At 37.2% G+C, this 20,042-nt stretch overlaps 1 protein-coding gene across 2 annotated transcripts in view; it reads left to right on the top strand.

Annotated features, from left to right (window-relative positions):
- The window catches only part of LOC128855915 (uncharacterized), a 311,903-nt gene that overhangs the window by 60,446 nt on the left and 231,415 nt on the right, over positions 1-20,042 (top strand). For both annotated transcript variants that reach the window (XM_054091156.1, XM_054091155.1), the window contains 2 exons: positions 2,292-3,233; positions 14,670-15,272. In XM_054091156.1, coding sequence (XP_053947131.1) covers positions 2,292-3,233; positions 14,670-15,272 — 1,545 coding nt within the window. The remainder of the gene's footprint in view (positions 1-2,291; positions 3,234-14,669; positions 15,273-20,042) is intronic.

Below are 20,042 nucleotides of genomic sequence, written 5' to 3'. Positions count from 1 at the left end.
AATTTTTTTCTTTATTTTAGTTTGCTTTATTTTTTTATTTTTTCCTTAGTTTTTTTTTCTCTGTATTTTATTACCCCTTTCCTTAATTAAATTTTTTTCTTTTATTTTAATTGTTTTCTTCTGATGTTTTTTTGCTTTATTTTAAGTTTTTTATTATTTCCTTTGTTTTTTCTGTATTTCATGAATCGTTTCCTATATTTTGTTTATTTTTGCCTTCTTTTAATATTGTTTTTGTCCGTATTTTATATCCCTTTTCCTTTATTTTATTTTTTTCTTTTATTAAAATTTTTTTCTTTTGATTTTCTTTCTTTATTTTAATTTATTTATTATTTCCCTTATTTTTTCTGTATTTTATTAATCGTTTCCTTTATTTTTTTATTTTGTCCCTTATTTCATTTTTTCCTTAATTTTTTTTTTCTCTGCATTTTATTTATTTTTATTTTATTTTTTCTGTATTTTATTTACCTTTTCCTTTATTTTATTTTTTCCTCCTTTTTTTATTATTTCCTTAATTTTATTTTTTTCTTGTATTTTAATTTTTAATTTTTTTCATTATTTTAATTCATTTTATTTTCCTTTATTTTTTCATTACTTAAATTTTTTCCCCGTTCATTTTATTTTATTTATTTTCTGGTTATATATTTCGCTCAAGTTTTTCTTTCATTTCATTCCATTCCTATCTATCTTCTAAATATATATTATTTTGTTCCACGATAATCTATTTGACTTCATTTAATTTTCATTTTATTTAATTTTATTTCTATCTATTTTACTCTTATATTTTTTATTCTCTTTTATTCTAATTAAGTTGATCCTTTTTGAATTCATTTTCCTTCACTTCGCCTCACTTCGCCTCATTTGATTTCTTTTCAGTTCTTTTTATTCCGTTCGATAATTTTCATTTCGCTTAATTTCATTACCCTCTATTCGATTAAATTTCAGTATCTTCGTTTCATTTAATTTTACTTCAATTCTTTTCATTTCATTCCATATTCGTCCATTTCTCATCATATTTATTCATTTCTCTTAATATCATTCCTTCATTCTATTCGATTTCATTTCCGTTCACTTCGCTTCATTGGATTTCTTTCCAGTTCATTTTATTCCGTCCATTTCCTCTCATTTCGTTTAATTTCATTCCTTCATTCTATGCGATTTCATTTCAGTCACTTCGTTTCATTTTATTTTATTTCAGTTAAATTTATTTCGTTCCATTTCCTTTCATTTGGTTAATTTCATTCCTTCATCTTATAAATATCGTTAGATCCTGTCTTATTTCATGTTTAATTTATTTTTTATCGCTGTGTTCATTTTTTAATTTTACAATTTTTTTAATTTAATGTATTTTCTTAAGTCATCTCATCTTGCGTCAATCCATTTAATTTATCATTTACTTCTACATTGCGCTTACTTACTTCTCGTTCTATTTCATCTACTTTTTATTCATTTCATTTCGTACCCATGCATTTCGTTTTATTTCAGATTTCCTTCCGTTCCACTTAATTTACATTCAGTCCATTTCATTTCACCTAAATTTCACGTAAATTAATTTTGTTCCATTCCAATGCATCTCATCTATATTTAATTCCTTTCATTTCGCTTTCATACATCTACTCGCATATTATTTAATTTACTGCAGTTTAAATTCGTACCATTTTCTATTTTGCTAATTCGACAGCTCCGAGACTAAATCCCTTCTACAGAAATAAGCTTTCACTGCAATGGGAATTATATTGAAAAAATAGTAATAAATGGCAATGCTTAGCCATTTCTCGTTCTGAGAAGAAACATTCATTTCCTTATCTATCAACTAAACGTACATCTGCACATGCATACATACACATTTTTGTTCGCCCCTCAATTATTTACAACTTATTACTTTCTCAATGCAGTAGCGAAATTTAAAATGCCTGCCTGCTTAGTTGCGAAAAGTATTTCTTATTTGTTTGGATCTGCAAACATTCGCAAATGCTTATCCGCTTCAAGTTTTCACTCGCCTGCCTGGCAGCTGTGTTAGCTGGCCTTTTCCAATTTCCTTGAAGCCCCCATTAGGATTGCTTGCCGGCCGCATTCATTGTGTGCTCAGCGCTAACAAGCCGAACAATAAGAACGCAAATGCCTTTAATATCCCAAATAAAAAATACCAAAAAGAAAGGAAACGATGCAGGCAGATGTAAAGCGAGCAAGCAACTGGAACTTTTTTGCGCAAACATTTTATTTTACTTTGAATTTATTCTTAAAATATTTTTATTTTTTTGCTCACCAGAATTTTTCTGATTTCTGCTTTGCAGGGCTTGCAGGACGAGATACACACAGTGGTCATACAGGCGTTGAATGCATTCGAGAAGATATTTCCGTATGTGGTGTACAAATATTTGATATTGCCGACAGCGCATCAACAGCACAAACGACAACAACAACAACAACAGCAACAGCGTGATACAGCCAGCTCAGAAAGTTCGATAGCTGGGTATGTTGAAGCCGTTGATAAGAGTGGCAGGAAATGCCATGCTAATGCCGCTGGCCAAGTGCCACAACAGAAGCAACAGCAGCAGCAGCACAAAACTAACGATGAAACAAATTTCGGCTTTTACACACACGCCAGCAGCAAATTGCCAGCAATGGGTAAATCAGCAACAACTGCTAAGACATGTCCTCGAATGCTTTTCAACGATAATGATGAGCTTATAGCTGCACTTTTGAATGATTTTCAATTGCAATCGAAATTGAATCGTAACGGCTACGACTACGACTACGACAACGACAACGCAAATGATACCACTCAGCCGCAGACTGGCATGACAGGCATTACCACTAGTCCGGCGCACCCACTTCCGGTAGCTGCATTTCGCATTTCGCCCAAATTGCTGTTGAGTAAACTTCGTCTATGTCATTACAACAAATATTGGTTAGTTCAAAATAAATACGCTGAAGTTATTTCGAATTTAAATTATGCTGCCCTACATGCGGCATGCAACGATTGTCATGGCTATTGCTGTGGCACGGCGATTGGCTGTGAATGTGGCATTGCTGCCGTGGTTGCTGATGCTCGTGAAAAGGTAGGAAACGCCAGCGGCAGGAGCGGTGACTCCAACACTGATAACAATGCCGTTGAAGCCGCATTGGGTGCCAGTCCAAATGCTACCACAGATGACGCTTCAGCCAGTTCGGCCACTTCGGATGCTGAGGATGTGTCATACAGCGATTTGAATGATAGTGCCTGTATTTACGAGGTAAGCTGCGAGTAATTCAGTCACTTAGCCCTGCAGTTTTGTTTGGTGTTTTTTCTGTGTTTGCATTGAATTCATTTCTATGGAAGCGCATTTGTGACAAAAGAACTTAAGTCGACTTAGCACTTTTTATCTGCTAAGCACTAAATTGTTGAGCTGTGATGCGATATTTAATATTTTTTGAAATTCTCATAGACGGAGGGATGGTTACACTAAATTTCTTGTATGGATAATCGAATTGCATCACCAGTTTCTTAAGTTTTCTGCAAGTCTTCAACCATTTTTTTGTGTTTTTTGGAAAAATTTGCTTTTTAACTATTCGCAGTTTATGAAACTCTAGTCGCCAAAACTTGCTATTTCTTATCTCATTCCTGCACAAAAATGTTGCTGAAGTACTTGGTGTTGATGGTAACGTCGAAAAGCCAAGTCAAAAATTGTTGTAAAAGCTGAAATTGGTTTGTTTAAAAGTAATGGCAGTGTTTGAATTTCGACTATTGGCTTTTGCTCTCTGAATTTCGCTGAAATTTAATTTTCGAAAACGAAAGAAATCAAAATAAAACACAATTGGTACTTACACCTTTTACTGGGAGTTTGGCCGAGCTCCTCCTGCTATTTGTGGCATGCGTCTTGATGTATTTCCACAAATGAAGGGACTTACAGTTTAAGCCGACTGCGAACGGCAAATGGTTTTTTCGCGGAGCGATTTCATGGCAGAAATACACTCGGGGGTTTGCCATTGCCTGGCCAGGGACGACCGCTTTGGATATTTTTTTTTTCAATCATTTGCTGTTTCGTGATCGGAATTTTAAATCTGTGCACTTTCGAATGGTGGTCACGCACGAACTCATTCCGCTACAGCGGCCGCTAATAATAATAGCCTTACACATACAAAAAAAAAACACATGCTTTAGAATTTTTTCATTGGTTTTATATTTAAAATTCTACTGCTTCTGGGGTTTCCTCCTAAAATGGCCCAGTACATGTGTTTTAAGGTTTGGTATGTTCACAAAAGTTAGGGCTTGAGATATTCTGAACAACTTTGCTGTAGAAAAAATCAGCGACATAAAAGTTAGAAGCCATCAAATAGCGTATAACACCTGAAAAAGTACTCTTGAAGGCACAATTTTGGAAAAATTGAAGACGTGTAGGAAGCTTTAAAAAATTAGTGATGCACTTCGATTGCCTCTACCTGAAATAAGGAGTAGCCGTATAATAGTGATATTAAACATTAATAACCTCACCTTAAAAGTTCATTTTATTGAAATTCAGATATTTAGAAATTTTTATTTATTGAAACGTAAATAAAAATTTAATGTTTTTCTGTGGCAGATCATTTATAACTACTAATCCAGAACCCAAACCTCTCAAAGTACTATGTAAAAGTTATTCTCGCAGATATCCACAAATACCTATGTATCCTGTGTAATTTTGCATAAACAGAAAATCACGCTATTAGAGACCAAAAAAGGTATTCGCGCATTTCTGCTTTTCACGATCAGTTTGTTTGCCGGTTTCACGGGCGAAAACAGCACTTAAAAACTTGTTATGCCTTTTGGTTTTTGATTGTTAAGAATCCTCCCATACACGAATTCTTGTGATCGCTGAAGACGAATATGAAATTAGTTTTTAAAAACTTAAATGGTAGGTACAATTTGGTGGATAGATTTACGTTGAGATTCAGTTTTAAAAATCCAGAACTGTGGAGATTTTATAAAAATTAATCGAATTCGAAATTGATCTCTACAAAGTTGAAATAAGGACTTCGCTTTTAAGGTAAGGGTGAGATCGCAAATAGGGTTTAAATTTCAGAAACCATCTCTCTCTCTTTGTCTTGCCCCTATTTGGAGTTGGCTCTCATTGTCCTTATGCGTCAGGTTCCTCTGTCTTGCGGTGCTGCTCTCTTATGTCCCTTTGTATCGTATTTAGCCAAGTGGAATGTGGTCTTCCTCAGGCTCTGGTTGGCTTATGATGTGTTTGATGATGTGGTCTTCGTCTACACGAATTACGTGTCCGTATCATCTTAGCCTGCCTTCTCTATCTTCTCCAAGATTGGTGCAATTTTCTAGTCTTCTGGAATTTTGATGTTTTTCACTTTGTCCACGCGCGTTATTCCTGTATCCCATCGAAGCATTTTAATTTCCGCCACGTACATATTCTGGTTGCGTTGCCCATCCTTCCGACCTGCACAATATTACTGGTCTCACGCAGGTTTTGCACACCTTTCGCTTAATTGATAATGACATTTTCCTGTCACATTCGTATGCCTCATCATACTTAAGGGGGTAATAAAATCTCTACGCCTGCCTGGGAGTCCCTATTGATTTCCAGCACGGAAAGCAATTCTAAAGTTTGCGGTTTAAGTTTGCCCCCTCAGAAATTGTATATGTGAAAAAAATGGCCAACTAAAGCCAAAGAAATTTAAGAAACCGGACTTTCCCATAAAATTGTTCGGTAATCTTCTTCTTGCCTACGGTTCGTAAGATATCCTGCATATTATAATGGTATTTTGGCTGCCAGAAACGCGCCTTAACCAACTTCAACGTAAACTTAAAATTAGAGTGAGCACGATGATCGCTTTTAAAGCTGTTAGAGCGCTTTACTCAGGCTTATGTTGGCATAGGTTGAGGTGAGCTTTCTGCTCAAACTCTAAGAAAAACTTGTTGCCAGGCTCCCATATGCTCCTGCTCCTGTTACGAGCACCTCCCCCATCTTTAACCCGTGTGTGTACCTATGAATATGTCTGGAATGAAGTTCTGGTACACATTTGCCACGGCTTTTCGATCGAGAATGTTTGGTTTGAACTTTTTGGCGAGGCAGATTTCCCTGCCTAGATTTGGATATTTCCCGCAGCAACTATCATACTTGCTGACCAGTGATAAGACATGCGCCAATTTTACGGATTGTATTGGCAGCAGCAACTGCGGCTTTGTGCACCTTCAACTTCTCGAGGTTATCCACGCTTTGCGGCTGCTGCAAGGCGGAACTGAGATTTCCCTGTCTTTAGGGGTCAGAAATTCTGCCCCTCTTCTCATCCGGTGGCCTTCTCCAGAGCGTCTAATAAAATTTGTCATCAAGGGAAGTACAGGAAGTATAGATAAGTAATCGAATTTGGAGCTCTCCTGAACCTTCTTGGGAGGTAACAAGCACACTTCGACCCTGTGATTGGGAGACTAGCCAACCTTTGCGGTTTATTTTGCCGCAGAGGGACGGTTCTTCATGCTATTTATAATCATCGAACTACAGGAGATAAGAGTGAAATGTTTAATGGATTAGATTTCCACCTACAAAATTCTGTAAACTGAATCAAAATGGCTCACTAAATCCAATAATGTAGTGGAATATTTATACTACGAGGTTCCATATCCCATAAAGAGCGCGACATTTACTATGAAATAGCGCACTTATCTGAAAAAAACCTAGTTTGTATATTAGGCTGCGCCGCAGCATTTTTTAATTGTATCTACTTTTTCAGTTCACATTCCTTTCATGCGAAAGGTGCGAAAAGTTTGTGCGCCGCCCACTACTTGCATCGTAATACTCACCGCCAGCCAGTTGGCGAAAGCCAATTTTCCCAAAAATTGCACTAAAATTTCCAATTTTTCTTATCCTCAATCAGGGCACTTTCGCCTACGCTATGCATATGTAATTTCCGCTCTCACTTAGCCAGTGCAATCTGTGCACGGATAATACAATAATTTTTGCTTGATGACTACTCACGAATTCTTAAAATAGACTTTTACGCCTATATGAAAAACCTAAAAAGAAAGGAAAAATGCAAAAAAGCGGGCAAAAGTGCAAGAGCCAAATCGCTTATGCACTTTAAAACTTTTTCTTCTGCATGTGTTTGGGTCTTGCCGCGCTCGTACTCGATCTCACGCTAGTTTCGTTTCCGCTTTCATTTTTGCGAAATTCTCTGAACGGAAATGTGTCAAAAATTGCATGCAGCATAGTAATAATGTTACGTATACGCATCCGCGCACTTACAGCCTCCCAAATAATTTAGATGGGGGCATGTGCGCATTAGTGATGCCGATTTAAGCTGGGGTTTTTTATACCGGATTTTCGGTGCTGTTTTTAATGCAATTTCGCCATCTCGGAACTCCTTTGTGGATATAAAAATATTAATAAATTATTGGCTCGTACACCTTTTTTGGGTGTTTGGCCGAGCTCCTCCTCATATTTATGGGGTGCGTCTTGATGTGGTTCCACAAATGGAGGGACCTTCAGTTTCAAGCCGACTCCGAACGGCAGATATGTTTGTGAGGAGCTTTTTCATGGGAGAAATACACTCGGAGGTTTGCCATTTCCTGCCGAGGGGCGACCGCTATTAGAAAAATGTTAAAGCTGGAAGCATTTTGAAATTCCGGGATCCCACACTGAGTTTCGGTACTCCTCCCAGATAGGCGAGATCTAGCACATGCACATGGGTGCCAATATTAGCAGTGCTTGTCAACTTCGGGATGTCATAAATTTAATTGCAGGATGCCGAGATTCATCCTCGGATTTAAATTTATCAAATTCACCAAAAAATGCAATAGCCGTTTAAGTTTTTTGTTAAGTCGGAAGCATTTTAATATTCCGGTATCCCGAACATAGCTGAAATTTAGCTCAGGCATGTGGACGCCAATATTAGCAATACTTGTCGATCCCGCGATTTCAGAATATTTTTGGTTTAAACCTAAGATCCCGAAATCGATCATCGTATGCAAATTTATCAAATTAAGCAAAAATGCAGTAAGTCATTTAATTATGTTTTCTGAAAGTTGGAAGAATTTTAATATCCCATGCATGTGGACGCCAATATTAGCAGTGCTGGTTGTCTCGGGATTTTGGGATATTTTTAATTTAAGCTCGCGACCCCGAAATCCATTATTGGATATAAAATATTCTCAAATTCGGTAAAAAATCTGTATATTCGTCTTGGGAAACGAGAGGGATTCTGCAGTTTGTTTTTCTTCCTTCACTAAGGTTTCATTCCCAATCACTGCTCCGTTTTAAGTTGGAAAAATTAATAAATTAATTGAGAAATTTTCAATACTCAAAACCCACCGAGCTGCCGCGATCCCGTACAATGGTAATCCCGCCAAGCCGGGACTAGCACCCCATCACCCATATATGCAAGTAGATGCAAGCACAAGCGACAATAGAAGCTTAGTTGTGAATTTTTGAAAATATGTATGAATGTAGATGTGAGTATGCAGCACAGCGCATACAGCGCCAGCTATGTGTTATTACGGTGTTATTCGATGCTTCGTTGCTCTTTTTTCGATGCTCTCACTTATTTTTTTCTGCGTTTTTTCTGTCATATTCGCCGTTTTTGTTTGAAAAATTGTGCATCACCGCTCAGTCAATTTCCTCCGCCTCAACGGCTGAGCTTAGGCAAAGTTTTGAGTTTTGATCCCACCGCTGCGCTCACTCGTACTGTGTTCGTGCTCATATTAAGCACTCGGGTACACAAAAACATTTAACGTTACAACGTATGTTACATAGTTAGTTCGTGCTTATGTAACTGCGTAAAGGCTTACATGTTTGGTTTACGCCGCTTCTGTTATTGCTCACACGAAGACTCATAAGGATGACTTGGCTAATTTTGGACGCCTTATCTGCCAGTCGACATACATTCATATGCATAAGTAGTTATGTGTGCATACATTTTAAAACTATGCTACTGCACAATACGAAATTACATAATTACATGCAAATGCATTTCATCATAATAGCCGCTCGATAAATGCACGGATATGTGAGTGGCTGTGTGAGTGTTAGGAGCTTAAGCATTAGTGAAATGTTAAAGCACTGAAACGAGTAACCGAATGTGTCGAGTGTTATTTACAGGTGTACAGGTGTTTATGGTGTTCTACCTGACCCTCTTTTCGCTACCTCCATCTGCAACACTTGCCTCATTGCGTGATTCTCTGGTCTTCTCATTACATGACCGTATCAGCGTAGGCGGTTTTCCTGGAGCTTAGTGCTGATTGGAGCAACTTTATTGCTACGAAGAACAGAAATGTTTTGAATCTTGTCCAGCAGTGTAACGCCGCCGGCACTCCTCAGCATCCGCGGTTCCGCCGCGTGCAGTTTCACCTCTAGGTTACGTGGTACAGCCCTGCACTCGGATGCATATATTACTGCCGACCTGATCAATCTTTTGTAGATTTAATCTTTTAATTTTTGTGGTATTTTCTTGTCGCACCGGACACCGAAGGCTCTTCTCCAGCTTTGCGATCCACTTTGAATTTGGTGAGCAATTTCTTATTCGAAGGTGCCATCTTCGCTGACATGCGAGCCCAAGTATTTAAAGCTATGAAAGATTTTGAGCGGGGCGTTTTTTATTGTAAGAGCTGGACTCACACAACTCGCTGTGGAAAAATGAAACTCGATTGCTTGGGTTTTTGTGTGACTTTTTTTTTGTGGGACAGCACTCTGACACAATTAAAACCATTCCACTGTACTTGGATTCCCTTTTTAATTTTCATTAAATCTACTCGACCTACGAAGAAATCTGAGTAGATCTTGTGGTGCCAAGGAGCCGAGGTGGTCGCTTCTTAACACGTCAGTGCCAAAGACCTCAAGCCTGATTTGAGCGAAGGCGGCTCAGACGTACAGAAAGTGCGTCTCCTCCTCCTCTCCACATACTGGGGAGAGTGTACTGATGCCCACGTTTTCCATGTGCTTTGCCCATAGAAAGTGGCCCGTCATCAGTCCAACCAGCCTCCTACAGTCCAACCTACCACCTGCTTAGTGACAGGAAGAACTGCGACAGTCGGTCGGACATGACAGGTAACATCAGTTTTGCCCATATGCAGCCTCTCTCAGCCTACCAAGCTCGCTGTGGCCAAAAAAGTTGGCCTCAGAGCCCATTCTGAGGAATCAGAGGTCTCTTTACCCGGGATACCCATGTGTCCCGGGACCCATGTTAGCATCAGGCTATTATGTCTACCGACATAGTTCAGCTTGGATTTACAGGACTCTACTACCCCTGATGTGGTGGGAGGGGCTGTCTAAAACCATGAGCGTGGCTTGGCTGTCGCTGCAGACACATATAGATCTGCCTCTCCATCTGTTTTCCACAACAAAGTTCATCGCTTTTTGAACAGCATACACCTCCGCTTAAAACGCAGATACATGCATTCCAATAGAAAAGTGCAGTTTTATCCCGCTGGATTCCACGTAGACGGTCCTGGACCTATCCGTGAAAATGCGAAAATAACAATTGAGACTCTGGCAGGACCACACTGTATCTCTTGTCAAGGCAAGGGAGGTTGTCTTGGATTTCACGCGCAAAAGAGTCCAACACCGGATTAAAGGGAAGGGAGCTGAAAGCTAAGCCTTAGGGTCAGCCCACTGTCAGTTTTATCTGGGTTACTTGATGTTTGGTGTCAATGACGTGATTAATGATGGTTTCCGGAATGTATGAAACATCTTTTATTTAATAAAGCACAGACAAATCAAATGACTGGGTAAAATTTGGCTTTTTTTGTTGTAACTGGAAATATTTGTGGAATTTAGTGTTTAAAAATAATTTTAGGCGTTCATGCGATCGGTCTAATAAGAGGAGTCAGTCACCGCTAACTTTTCAGCACATATCCTCGCACAAAAAGTGGGAAAACTAAATTGATTTAGATGGCCGATTGACACGCTCTTTTCTTGAGCAAATTCGTTTACCAAAATTTCGTCCCAGCACGCGCGTGTATGACATGCCCCACTGGCGCCCTTCCCGTCGTTCCGCACTTACTTCCCGTTGATCTTCAAGTTCAACCATTGCCCCTCAGAGCGCTATTAGGTTGAAGGAGGTTTGTCTCTGGAGGCAATCTCCTGTGGGACGTGGTAGCATTTTGAGGCAGATTTATCCTTCCTTCTCTGCACTTCGTACAGATCTCGCCATCCGCAAACTTGGTTTTGAGGGTTGTGCTAGGGCTATCTTTCCGAGCAGGCAAGATTGGAAAGAGGGAAGGGTCTGCACGGCCATAGGTACCTCTGTTTTTACCGACGTTTCCAAGGTGGAATCTAGAGTTGGAGCGGGGGTTTTCTCTAAATCAGCCAATTTTTTATAAATAAATAAATATTTTCTTGTCGGTCCAGCTTAGGTAAATTTTAATATTTTCCTGAAATATTTTGGCGGAGGTCTTAAAATGTACTAAATTGTATAACAGCGTTGGAGAAGCCGCTGCATTTTGTGGGAGGCACCCTAAAATATGTATGAGCGAGTGCATGTTAAGTGATCTGAGTATTTTGGATATTCTCGTAAATTTTTCTTCAATTTTGTTTTTTGTAGGTTTGCGTATAATAACTGCAAAAACTTTCAAAAAAATATTTTAAATGATTCTGATGTTTATTCAAAAATGTTGGTGTAGTGTTTTTAAAGTGGAATATCTTCGGTTTTGTTTAATATAACCAAATTTTTTTTTGTAATTTCATAGGGTGAAATAAACTTATTGAACGAATTCCCCCAAAATTATTTTTCTCATTTTGAAAAAAATTTTATATTTTTTTTGTTTGTGTTGCAAACAGTTTTTGTTATCTTGAAAATTGTTCCTAAATTTATTTTTCCTGAAAACTCGATTATTTGTAGGTTTAAGTATAATAACTAAAAAAGTTTTGAAAAAAATAACAATTTTCAAATTTATCAAGCGGAAAATGTTGGTGTAATGTTTTTAAATATCTTCGACTAGGAGAAAATATAAATAAAAAGAAAATGTCAGAATAAATTTAGTATTTTAAAAAATTGTTTTTGTTACACAAAATTCTTGTTTTTTGACACTTTTTCCTAAATTTTGTTCTAACAATTCTTTAATTTGTAGGTTTGCATATAATAACTAAATATAAATAAAAAAACAATAATTATCAGATTTATTCAATGTGGAAAATTTTGGTGTAATATTTTTTTAAGTAAAATATCTTTTGAAAATGTGTTTAGCGATTATAGGCAAACCTGCAAATAAACGAGTTTTCAAAAAAAACAAAACAAAAAACTTGAAAAATTGGAAAAAACAAAAAAAGTTTTTAAATTTTTTAAATTTTTTCAAAACTTTTTTTTTTTTAATTTTTCCAAGTTTTATTTTTCAGATTTTATTTTGGAAATTTTTTTTTGGATATGTTTTTTTTGGAAATTTTTGTTTTGACAATTTTTTTTTTGGAAAAATAAAAACAAAAAAATTTTTTTTCGAAGCAAGCAGAAAACTAAATTTTTGCTGCAAAAAAATGGATTTTTTTAATGTATATTTTATCGGAAATTTTTGGTTTTAAATATTCAAAAATTTGTTTAATAAAAAATATTTTTTTTCAAAAGAAATACTCAATTTTTTCTTTCTTTCTTCTGTTAAATTATTTTTTGTTACATAATATTTTTGCTTTTTACACTTTTTCCCAAATTTTTCAAATAACTAAATAAATTTTGAAAAAAAAAGTTTTCAGGTTTACAGGTTTATTAAATATGAAAAATTTTTGTGTAATGTTTTTTAAAGTAAAATATCTTTTAAAAATTTGCTTAGCGTTTATTGGCAAATCTACAAATAAACGAATTTTCAAAAACCAAAAGAAAAAAAAACACGGAAAGATTGGAAAAAATTAAAAAAAATTTTTTTGCGAAAAATTAAAAACAAAAAAGGTTTTTTGGAAAAAACAAAGTTTGAAATAAAATATACATTTAAAAAGAAAATTTTTTGCAGAAAAAATTTAATTGTTTTTTTGCCAAATATTTTTTTTTTATATTTAAAAGCAAAATTTGCAATAAAATATACATTTAAAGAAAAAAATTTGTTTTTAGAAAGAATTCAATTTTTTTGTTACCAGAAAAAAATTGTTTGTTTTTGTTTTCTCAATTTTTTGTTGAATTCAATTTTTTTGTTGACAAAGACAGATATTTCACCTTAAAAAACGCTGTATGGAAAATTTCAACATTAAATAAACCTGTTAGTGACAAAAAAAAAAAACAAAAAATGTCCAAAACAAAATAAAAATATAAATTTTTTATCAAACAAATTATTAAAAAAATATATTTTCTCCAACATTTTTTTTCCAATGTTAGAAGGTATTTAACTTCTTCAATTCTAACATTAACTTAAACTTCTGCTTAATCCAATACCAACATTTTCAACATTGAAAAAATCTCAAAATTACCATTTTTTTCCAACATTTTTTTTAATTTTATATCTTACAAACAAATCAATTTTCAGAAAAATTGAATCACACGAAATCGCTCGTCTATCAAACATCAAAATTTACCCACTGGGTAGAAGAAATCGTTTGTTGGGCTCATCTTTATTAGTATCATTCACATGTACCTACATGTGTCTGTATGTATATAAATAGGAGCGTACATCTGTAATTTCCGTTATACACATGCACACATATTTCTGTACCATCCCATAATTGTATGTAACTACAAGTAGATGCATGCGGACTCGTTGTAAGTCAACCTCACAAGGCCTTTGCCATTTTTGCCGCTTGAATGGCAACTTGTTTCATTTCATAAGTTATCTGCTCAGCTACACGACGTATTACATGTGTCACACACACGCACACACACACATACACCCACCCATCCACTCTGCGATGTGCTGAACATCAGCGCAGATTTTCATGAAGAGGCAATAGGCCGCTCCCCCTCCCGTGAAGTATTACCTAACGGTCGTCCCGCGGGGGGGAAACGGAGCAGGGGTGGGGTTTTTAGTGGGTGAGTCGAAAGACAAGTCTCACACTTTTCGGCTTTCAATGCTTTTTGCCACCTCCAAAAAAAAAAAAAAAAAAAAAAAAACCCATCCACTCGCACATCGATGGATGCCTCACGCACGCAACGTATTCGTGTCAGTCGCAACCTGATTTTCGTGTGCATTCGCCTTGTTTTTCCACGTTTTGCTTCATTTGGGCTAACTTTTTTTGGCATTTTAGGTCTCTTTACTAAAAATTTTCATTTTCCGTAGTTTCATGTTTTTCATTTTTTACCACGCACATGAAAAACCCACATAATATATATACACGCGTGTGTGTGAGTGATCACGCTTACACACATACATGCCCGTTGTACGTGTTCTCATTAAATGAAGTGACTTTCGCCATCTACTTGGCCTTTTTCTGCCTCTGCCGCTAACAAATGTAAAACGAAAAACCAAAAAAAAAAAAAAGAACAAAAAAAAAAAAAAACAACGCAAATCTCAATGATAAAGTTTCATCTCGTACAGTTGTGTTTCTGCTCCCGTTTCGAAATTAAAAATTGTTACATTGTGTCACATCTTTTTGCCTCCAATTCACTCTCCTCCTACTCAACTTCCATACTTATCTGTTCTTCCGGGAAAGTTAATCTTCTGTCATTTAGTATTTCCTCGGTGCGCTCTTATTGATTTCTTAAATCGCTTCTGCTCTACTAACTTGCCATGATATGTACATTATTTATCTTCACCCACCTGCTTACCACTTGACTCTCGTCCTCCCTCTTTGCAGTCTCAATTCCTGGATGAACTTTTGCAATTGATCGGCGACGATGATTTCCGTGTCAGAGAACATGCCGCACTTTGCCTTTGTCGCTTCATCATACAAAATGCAAAACGCCAACAACAAGTGCACTACAAAAGCAACAACAATGCATTCAGCTCAACTGTTCTGACAGGCGCAACAACGTCAACCAATAAAATCGGTAACCAATATCCGGACGCTGGGCCTTTTGGTAGCACTGACGATGGTGTTGGTGTGGGTGTTGCTGGTGCTGGTGCTGCTGCTGTTGGCGACGACAAATCGCTCTCGTCGGCCACCTATGAAACTAATTTCAATTTGCTTTGGGATTTTTTCGACTATCGCCTGTTCAGCGGTCTGCCATTGCCGTTACGTAATTTATTCAGAGCGATGTCAACGCCGTCACTGCAGGCGACAACGGCGACAACAGCCACAGAAGTCACAGCAACAGCAGCTATAACGGCCGTAGATGCTGGCGTTGATTTTTCGGACGCGCTGCCACAACGCCATCAAGCGGAAGAGGAGAAATTGTTGGCCAAAGTTTTGTATCGCATGACAAATAAACTGATGGAGCTGGAGGATAAAAATGCACAGGTAAGTTGATGCCCAGTGGGAACATTCACAGAATAGAAAATTTTGTTGGTAAAAAAAAACTAAAAACAAAAAACAAAAAAAACAATATGGTAGAAGGTAAAAGGAGTGGAGATTATAAAGTAGAAAGGATATTTATTTTTCAACGGTTCGATTGACTTGGAACTGCAACTTTGGGTAAAAAATATTATAAATAATAAAAATTTATAAAAAGTTATGGAGGTTGAATTAGTTTTAAAGGTTTTTTTCGAAGATTTGGGGCTTTATTGTGAAAAAACGGTACAAAATATTTTATTCGAAGTATTGGCCATCGCTAGCTACAACTTTCGCCCATCTTTCGGGCAATTTCCGGATGCCGTTTCTCCAAAATTCTGGCCGCTGCTTGGCTATCCATGACTCAACCCATATTTTGGTAGCCTCGTACGAGGAGAACCGCTGGTCCGCCAAATCGAGACTCATATGCCGGAACAAATGATAATCGGAGGGAGCTATGTCTGGACTATACGGCGGGTGGGGTAACACTTCCCAGCCAAGCGTTCCAAGGTATTTTTTGACAGGTTGAGCAACATGCGGCCGAGCGTTGTCATGTTGCAAAATAACCTTGTCGTGCCTTTTTACCGTTTCCGGCCGTCTTTCTTTCAATGCCCGGCTTAAACGCATCAATTGCAGTCGGTAACGATCTCCCGTGATCGTTTCGCCCGGTTGGAGCAGCTCAAAATATACGACGCCGACCTGATCCCACCAAATGCAGAGCATGATTTTCTTGCCGTGAATATTCTGCTTGGCCGTCGACGTTGATGCGTGGCCGGGCAAACCCCATGATTTTTTGCGTTTTGGGTTATCGTAGTGGATCCATTTTTCGTCGCCAGTCACCACCCGATGCAAAAAACCCTTCCGATTTTGTCGCTCGATCAGCAATTCGCACGTAAAAAATCGCCGTTCGACGTCGCGCAGCTTCAACTCGTACGGGACCCAATGTCCTTGCTTTTGGATCATTCCCATCCCTTTTAGACGCTTGCAAATGGTTGATTTATCAACGCCCAATGATTCAGCAAGCTCTTCTTGGGTTTGGCACGAGTCCTCATTTACCAATTCCCCCAATTCCGCGTCCTCGAACTTTTTGGGCTGGCCAAGACGCTCCTTGTCTTCGGTGTGAAAATCACCACTTTTGAATCGTCGAAAGCAGTACTCACATGTTGAAATCGACGGAGTATGGTCTGGGTAGGCCTCCTGCAGCAATTCACGGGCTTGGGCTGTATTTTTTTTCAAATTGAAGCAGAAAAGCAAAGCTTCCCGCAAATTGCGTTTCGACGGCACGAAAGTTGACATACTCGGAGCACGAAAACACTGCGTTGTTTATACTTCAGCGAAATGACAGATACTGATAAACAAAGCCTAGGGATGAGGCTTTGTCATGAATATATATTCAGTATTGCCAACGCGATAAAGTGATAAATAGCGCCATCTGTGTGCCACCTTTAAAACTAATTCAACCTCCCAAATTCTAAAATCACCTCATATTGACAAGTTGTGACTATTTGTTTAATTATTTTTTAACTTCAATAATTGTTTTTTTTTTTTATAAAAATATAGTGAATTCTATAACGAAGGCCATATAAGTTTCAGATTTTTACAAGATTTATAAAAATTCTACAAATTTTCATATAAATTCCAAACTTTTTGATCGGAAAGTAAAAAACAAAATTAGGGTTCGCGGTTTCATAGCCTAACTATGGTTTCAGTTTCATAACTAACAATATTTCGAGGCAACAATATCAAGGACAACATTGCTCTGCAATTTTTCTCAATAAAATTTCAATCCTTTTTTTTTCTTTAGAAATTTTTAGGTTTGTAGTTTTACGATATTTTTATATTATTTACGTATGAAATATATTATAGATTTTTAATTTTGCTTAATTTTGCATTAAAAAATATTAACGCGCAATTGTATAGTCCTCTACCTTTTTGTATGAAAAGCAGCACACAAAAATCTCTCTCCCAGATTGCTCCACCTTCTTTTTGTATGAAAAGTAGCATACATAAAACTCTTGAATTCGTTAAAAGGAGCGAGAAAGAATTCTTGTAAATCAACGAGAATCTCAAGCCACTTCAAACTTGCACATTATTCAAGGAGTGAATTTGCTCCGCTATTTCGTAGTTTGCATTTTTGCTCTCGCTACTGCTCCGAACTTGAATAGCTGAGTAGGGCAGGTAGCGTAAAATGCGGGATCTAGGTACTGTTTTGCGCCACTCCAAGCTACGTTTTGTTGCTACTCGTAGCTAAGAGCAATAGCCAGAAAGTGCTTGGAGTCGCACAGTGGGGATTTTCTTGACACATTTTATTCAAAAATAGCTACAGGATCCAATTTTTGACCAATTTTACAATTCTTTTCGTAAAATGCTCGTACTTGATTTTGAAAGAGATTGTCTAGGCCTGAATTTTTTTTATTATTTTTTAATACATATATCATACCCTTGAATAGGGGTATCTTCAGAAATTCACAAAAACTCTAAAAATATGAAATTTCACTGTAGCTGTAGTTTTAATCATATATCCCGGCAAGTACGCGAATTTCCAGCCACCAGAGAGTGAGGTGGAAACTAATTAGAAACTAATTTTTTTCAAGAACAAACCTAAAATATTCATCGAAAAAATTTCAAAAAATTTTAAAATTCGGGTTGCTGAATTCGAATTCGTTGTCAGTTTGTCCTTGTGCGGTCAAATTGCATGTCAGTTCAAGGTCCAACATAAAATATTCCCCGGAAATATTAAAAAAAAATCTATAGCCTCGATATCGGCGAAAACACTCCTGAACTAGGTTGAAACTCACTAACTTCGAAACAATTTCAACAAAATGCAAATTTGAATTGGTCGAATTGTCGTTGATTTTTGAGAATTTGTTTTTTCTCTCCCTATAACGAATTCACGAGATTTTGTATACTACTTTTCATGCTAAAATTTAAAGGTTTATAATATTAAATATAAAATTAAAAGTCTATAGTGTATATTTTATATATATGTTAGGTTAGGTTAGGTTGACCTGTCTGGCTGCAAGCCATTACATAGACCTATTGATTCTTAGTGGTACCGGATGGAGCTAGTCCTTTACGTTTCTCTATAGTATACTTCTTGTAAAAAATCTGCGTCTTTTGCAAATCTAAGTAAATTCTAACGCTCTAACTCCGACATACATTCCAGTTTCTCATATTGGCGAGCTCCGAGTCATTTCATTTAGGTTCTAGTCAACGCAGGGCAAGAACATAGAAGGTGTTCTAACGCTTCCCCCCTTTTCCAGTTCATTGCAAAATCTGGAGTTGTGGTTGTTTGTATGCCTTGTATGCATGTGCCTCTAGCAAGTTGAGGCCTGTCAGTATGCCTATGATAGTTCTGCTTTCTTTTCTATACAGGACTAGTACAAATTTGGCGTATTTATCTGCATTCTGTGTGCATAAGCTGTTTTACAAGTGGCCACATTGTTCCACCTTCTATCTACCCGTATTTTCATATATAAAGATTTCAGTATGTCGTTTTCTTCTTCAAATGGTATGAAAACAGCGCTCTTGGCAATCTCCTCTACAATTTCGTTTCCTACAATGCCCTTATGTCCAGGTACCCAATAGATGTGCAGCCGTCTGTCTGCGGCTAGTCTCTCTATAGCTTCCCTGCTTGTTAGAACATTTTTAGATGAAATTTGATACGAGTTTATTGCTTTTATCGCCGCTTGACTGTCAACGTATATGTTTATTTTGCTGTTGCTTGATGTCTCTGCGATTGCCAATTCTGCAGCGTTTCCTACAGCAAAGACTTCTGCTTGAAATATACTGCAGTGGCGGGGAGCTTAAATGGATGCCTGATGCCTAGCTCTGCGCAATAGGAAGGAACATTTGTAGGTTTTCATCCTCAAGCAGGTACGAGCCCCGGATTCTATGCCTCCTTTGACCTAATGCTTCACAGTTGGTGATTAAGTGTTCCATAGACTCCTCCTCATCAGAGCAGAACCTGCATGATCTTGTACTAGATAATCCTATTCTGTTAAAGGGTTTATTACAGTGACCGGTAAATGCTCCACAGCGTAATCTGAGCCCCTTTTGTCTAGGGTTGGAGCAGACTTTCCTCTGTTGGTATTAATGTTCAGGAACTTTTTGGAGTGATTAAAGCCAATTAAGGCAAGTCGACTTAAAACTGTAGGTCCCTCCATTTGTAGAACAACATCATTGCGCACATCACAAATAGGAGGAGGAGTTCGGTCAAACACCTAACCGAAACGCCAATCATTATTATTTTTTATAGTCTCCTTGATAGAAGCTGCTTGGGGTGAAATTGCTTTCGTGTCACTTCGAGGACCTATACACTTCACATCCCGCCTTGTCAGCAGGCTTTATTAGCTTCGCTTAAATATTGCATTTTGTTCAAAGGCAAGCAAGAATAACTTGAGTATCACAATCATCCAATGTTGTCTTTGAGCTTCCTCCTGAGGTAGGCCAAATTTCTAGCCTACCTAATTTAAAAACTGTTTAACTTGAATAATTCGCTAATAATTTCCTACAGGGTTTGCTTGTATAGTAGTGCGCTCTGTTTGCGCAATAATTCAATGTCTGTCTATATTTTCGACAACTGTTGTAAAAAATAAAAATAAAACGAAATATCCTAGAAAAATATCACTCAAAAAATAAACAACGTAGAAAAACACAAATATTTGTTTTTTACATATAAATTTTCGCATGTTTTGTATAACTGCTTGTTTTCCGTTTCCTCATGCAACGGAATTGTTG

The sequence above is a fragment of the Anastrepha ludens genome, chromosome 2, assembly GCF_028408465.1.
Source record: "Anastrepha ludens isolate Willacy chromosome 2, idAnaLude1.1, whole genome shotgun sequence".
Lineage (NCBI taxonomy): Eukaryota > Metazoa > Arthropoda > Insecta > Diptera > Tephritidae > Anastrepha > Anastrepha ludens.
Note: the sequence above shows the minus strand (reverse complement) of the source record. Positions and strands in the feature narration are given on the sequence as shown.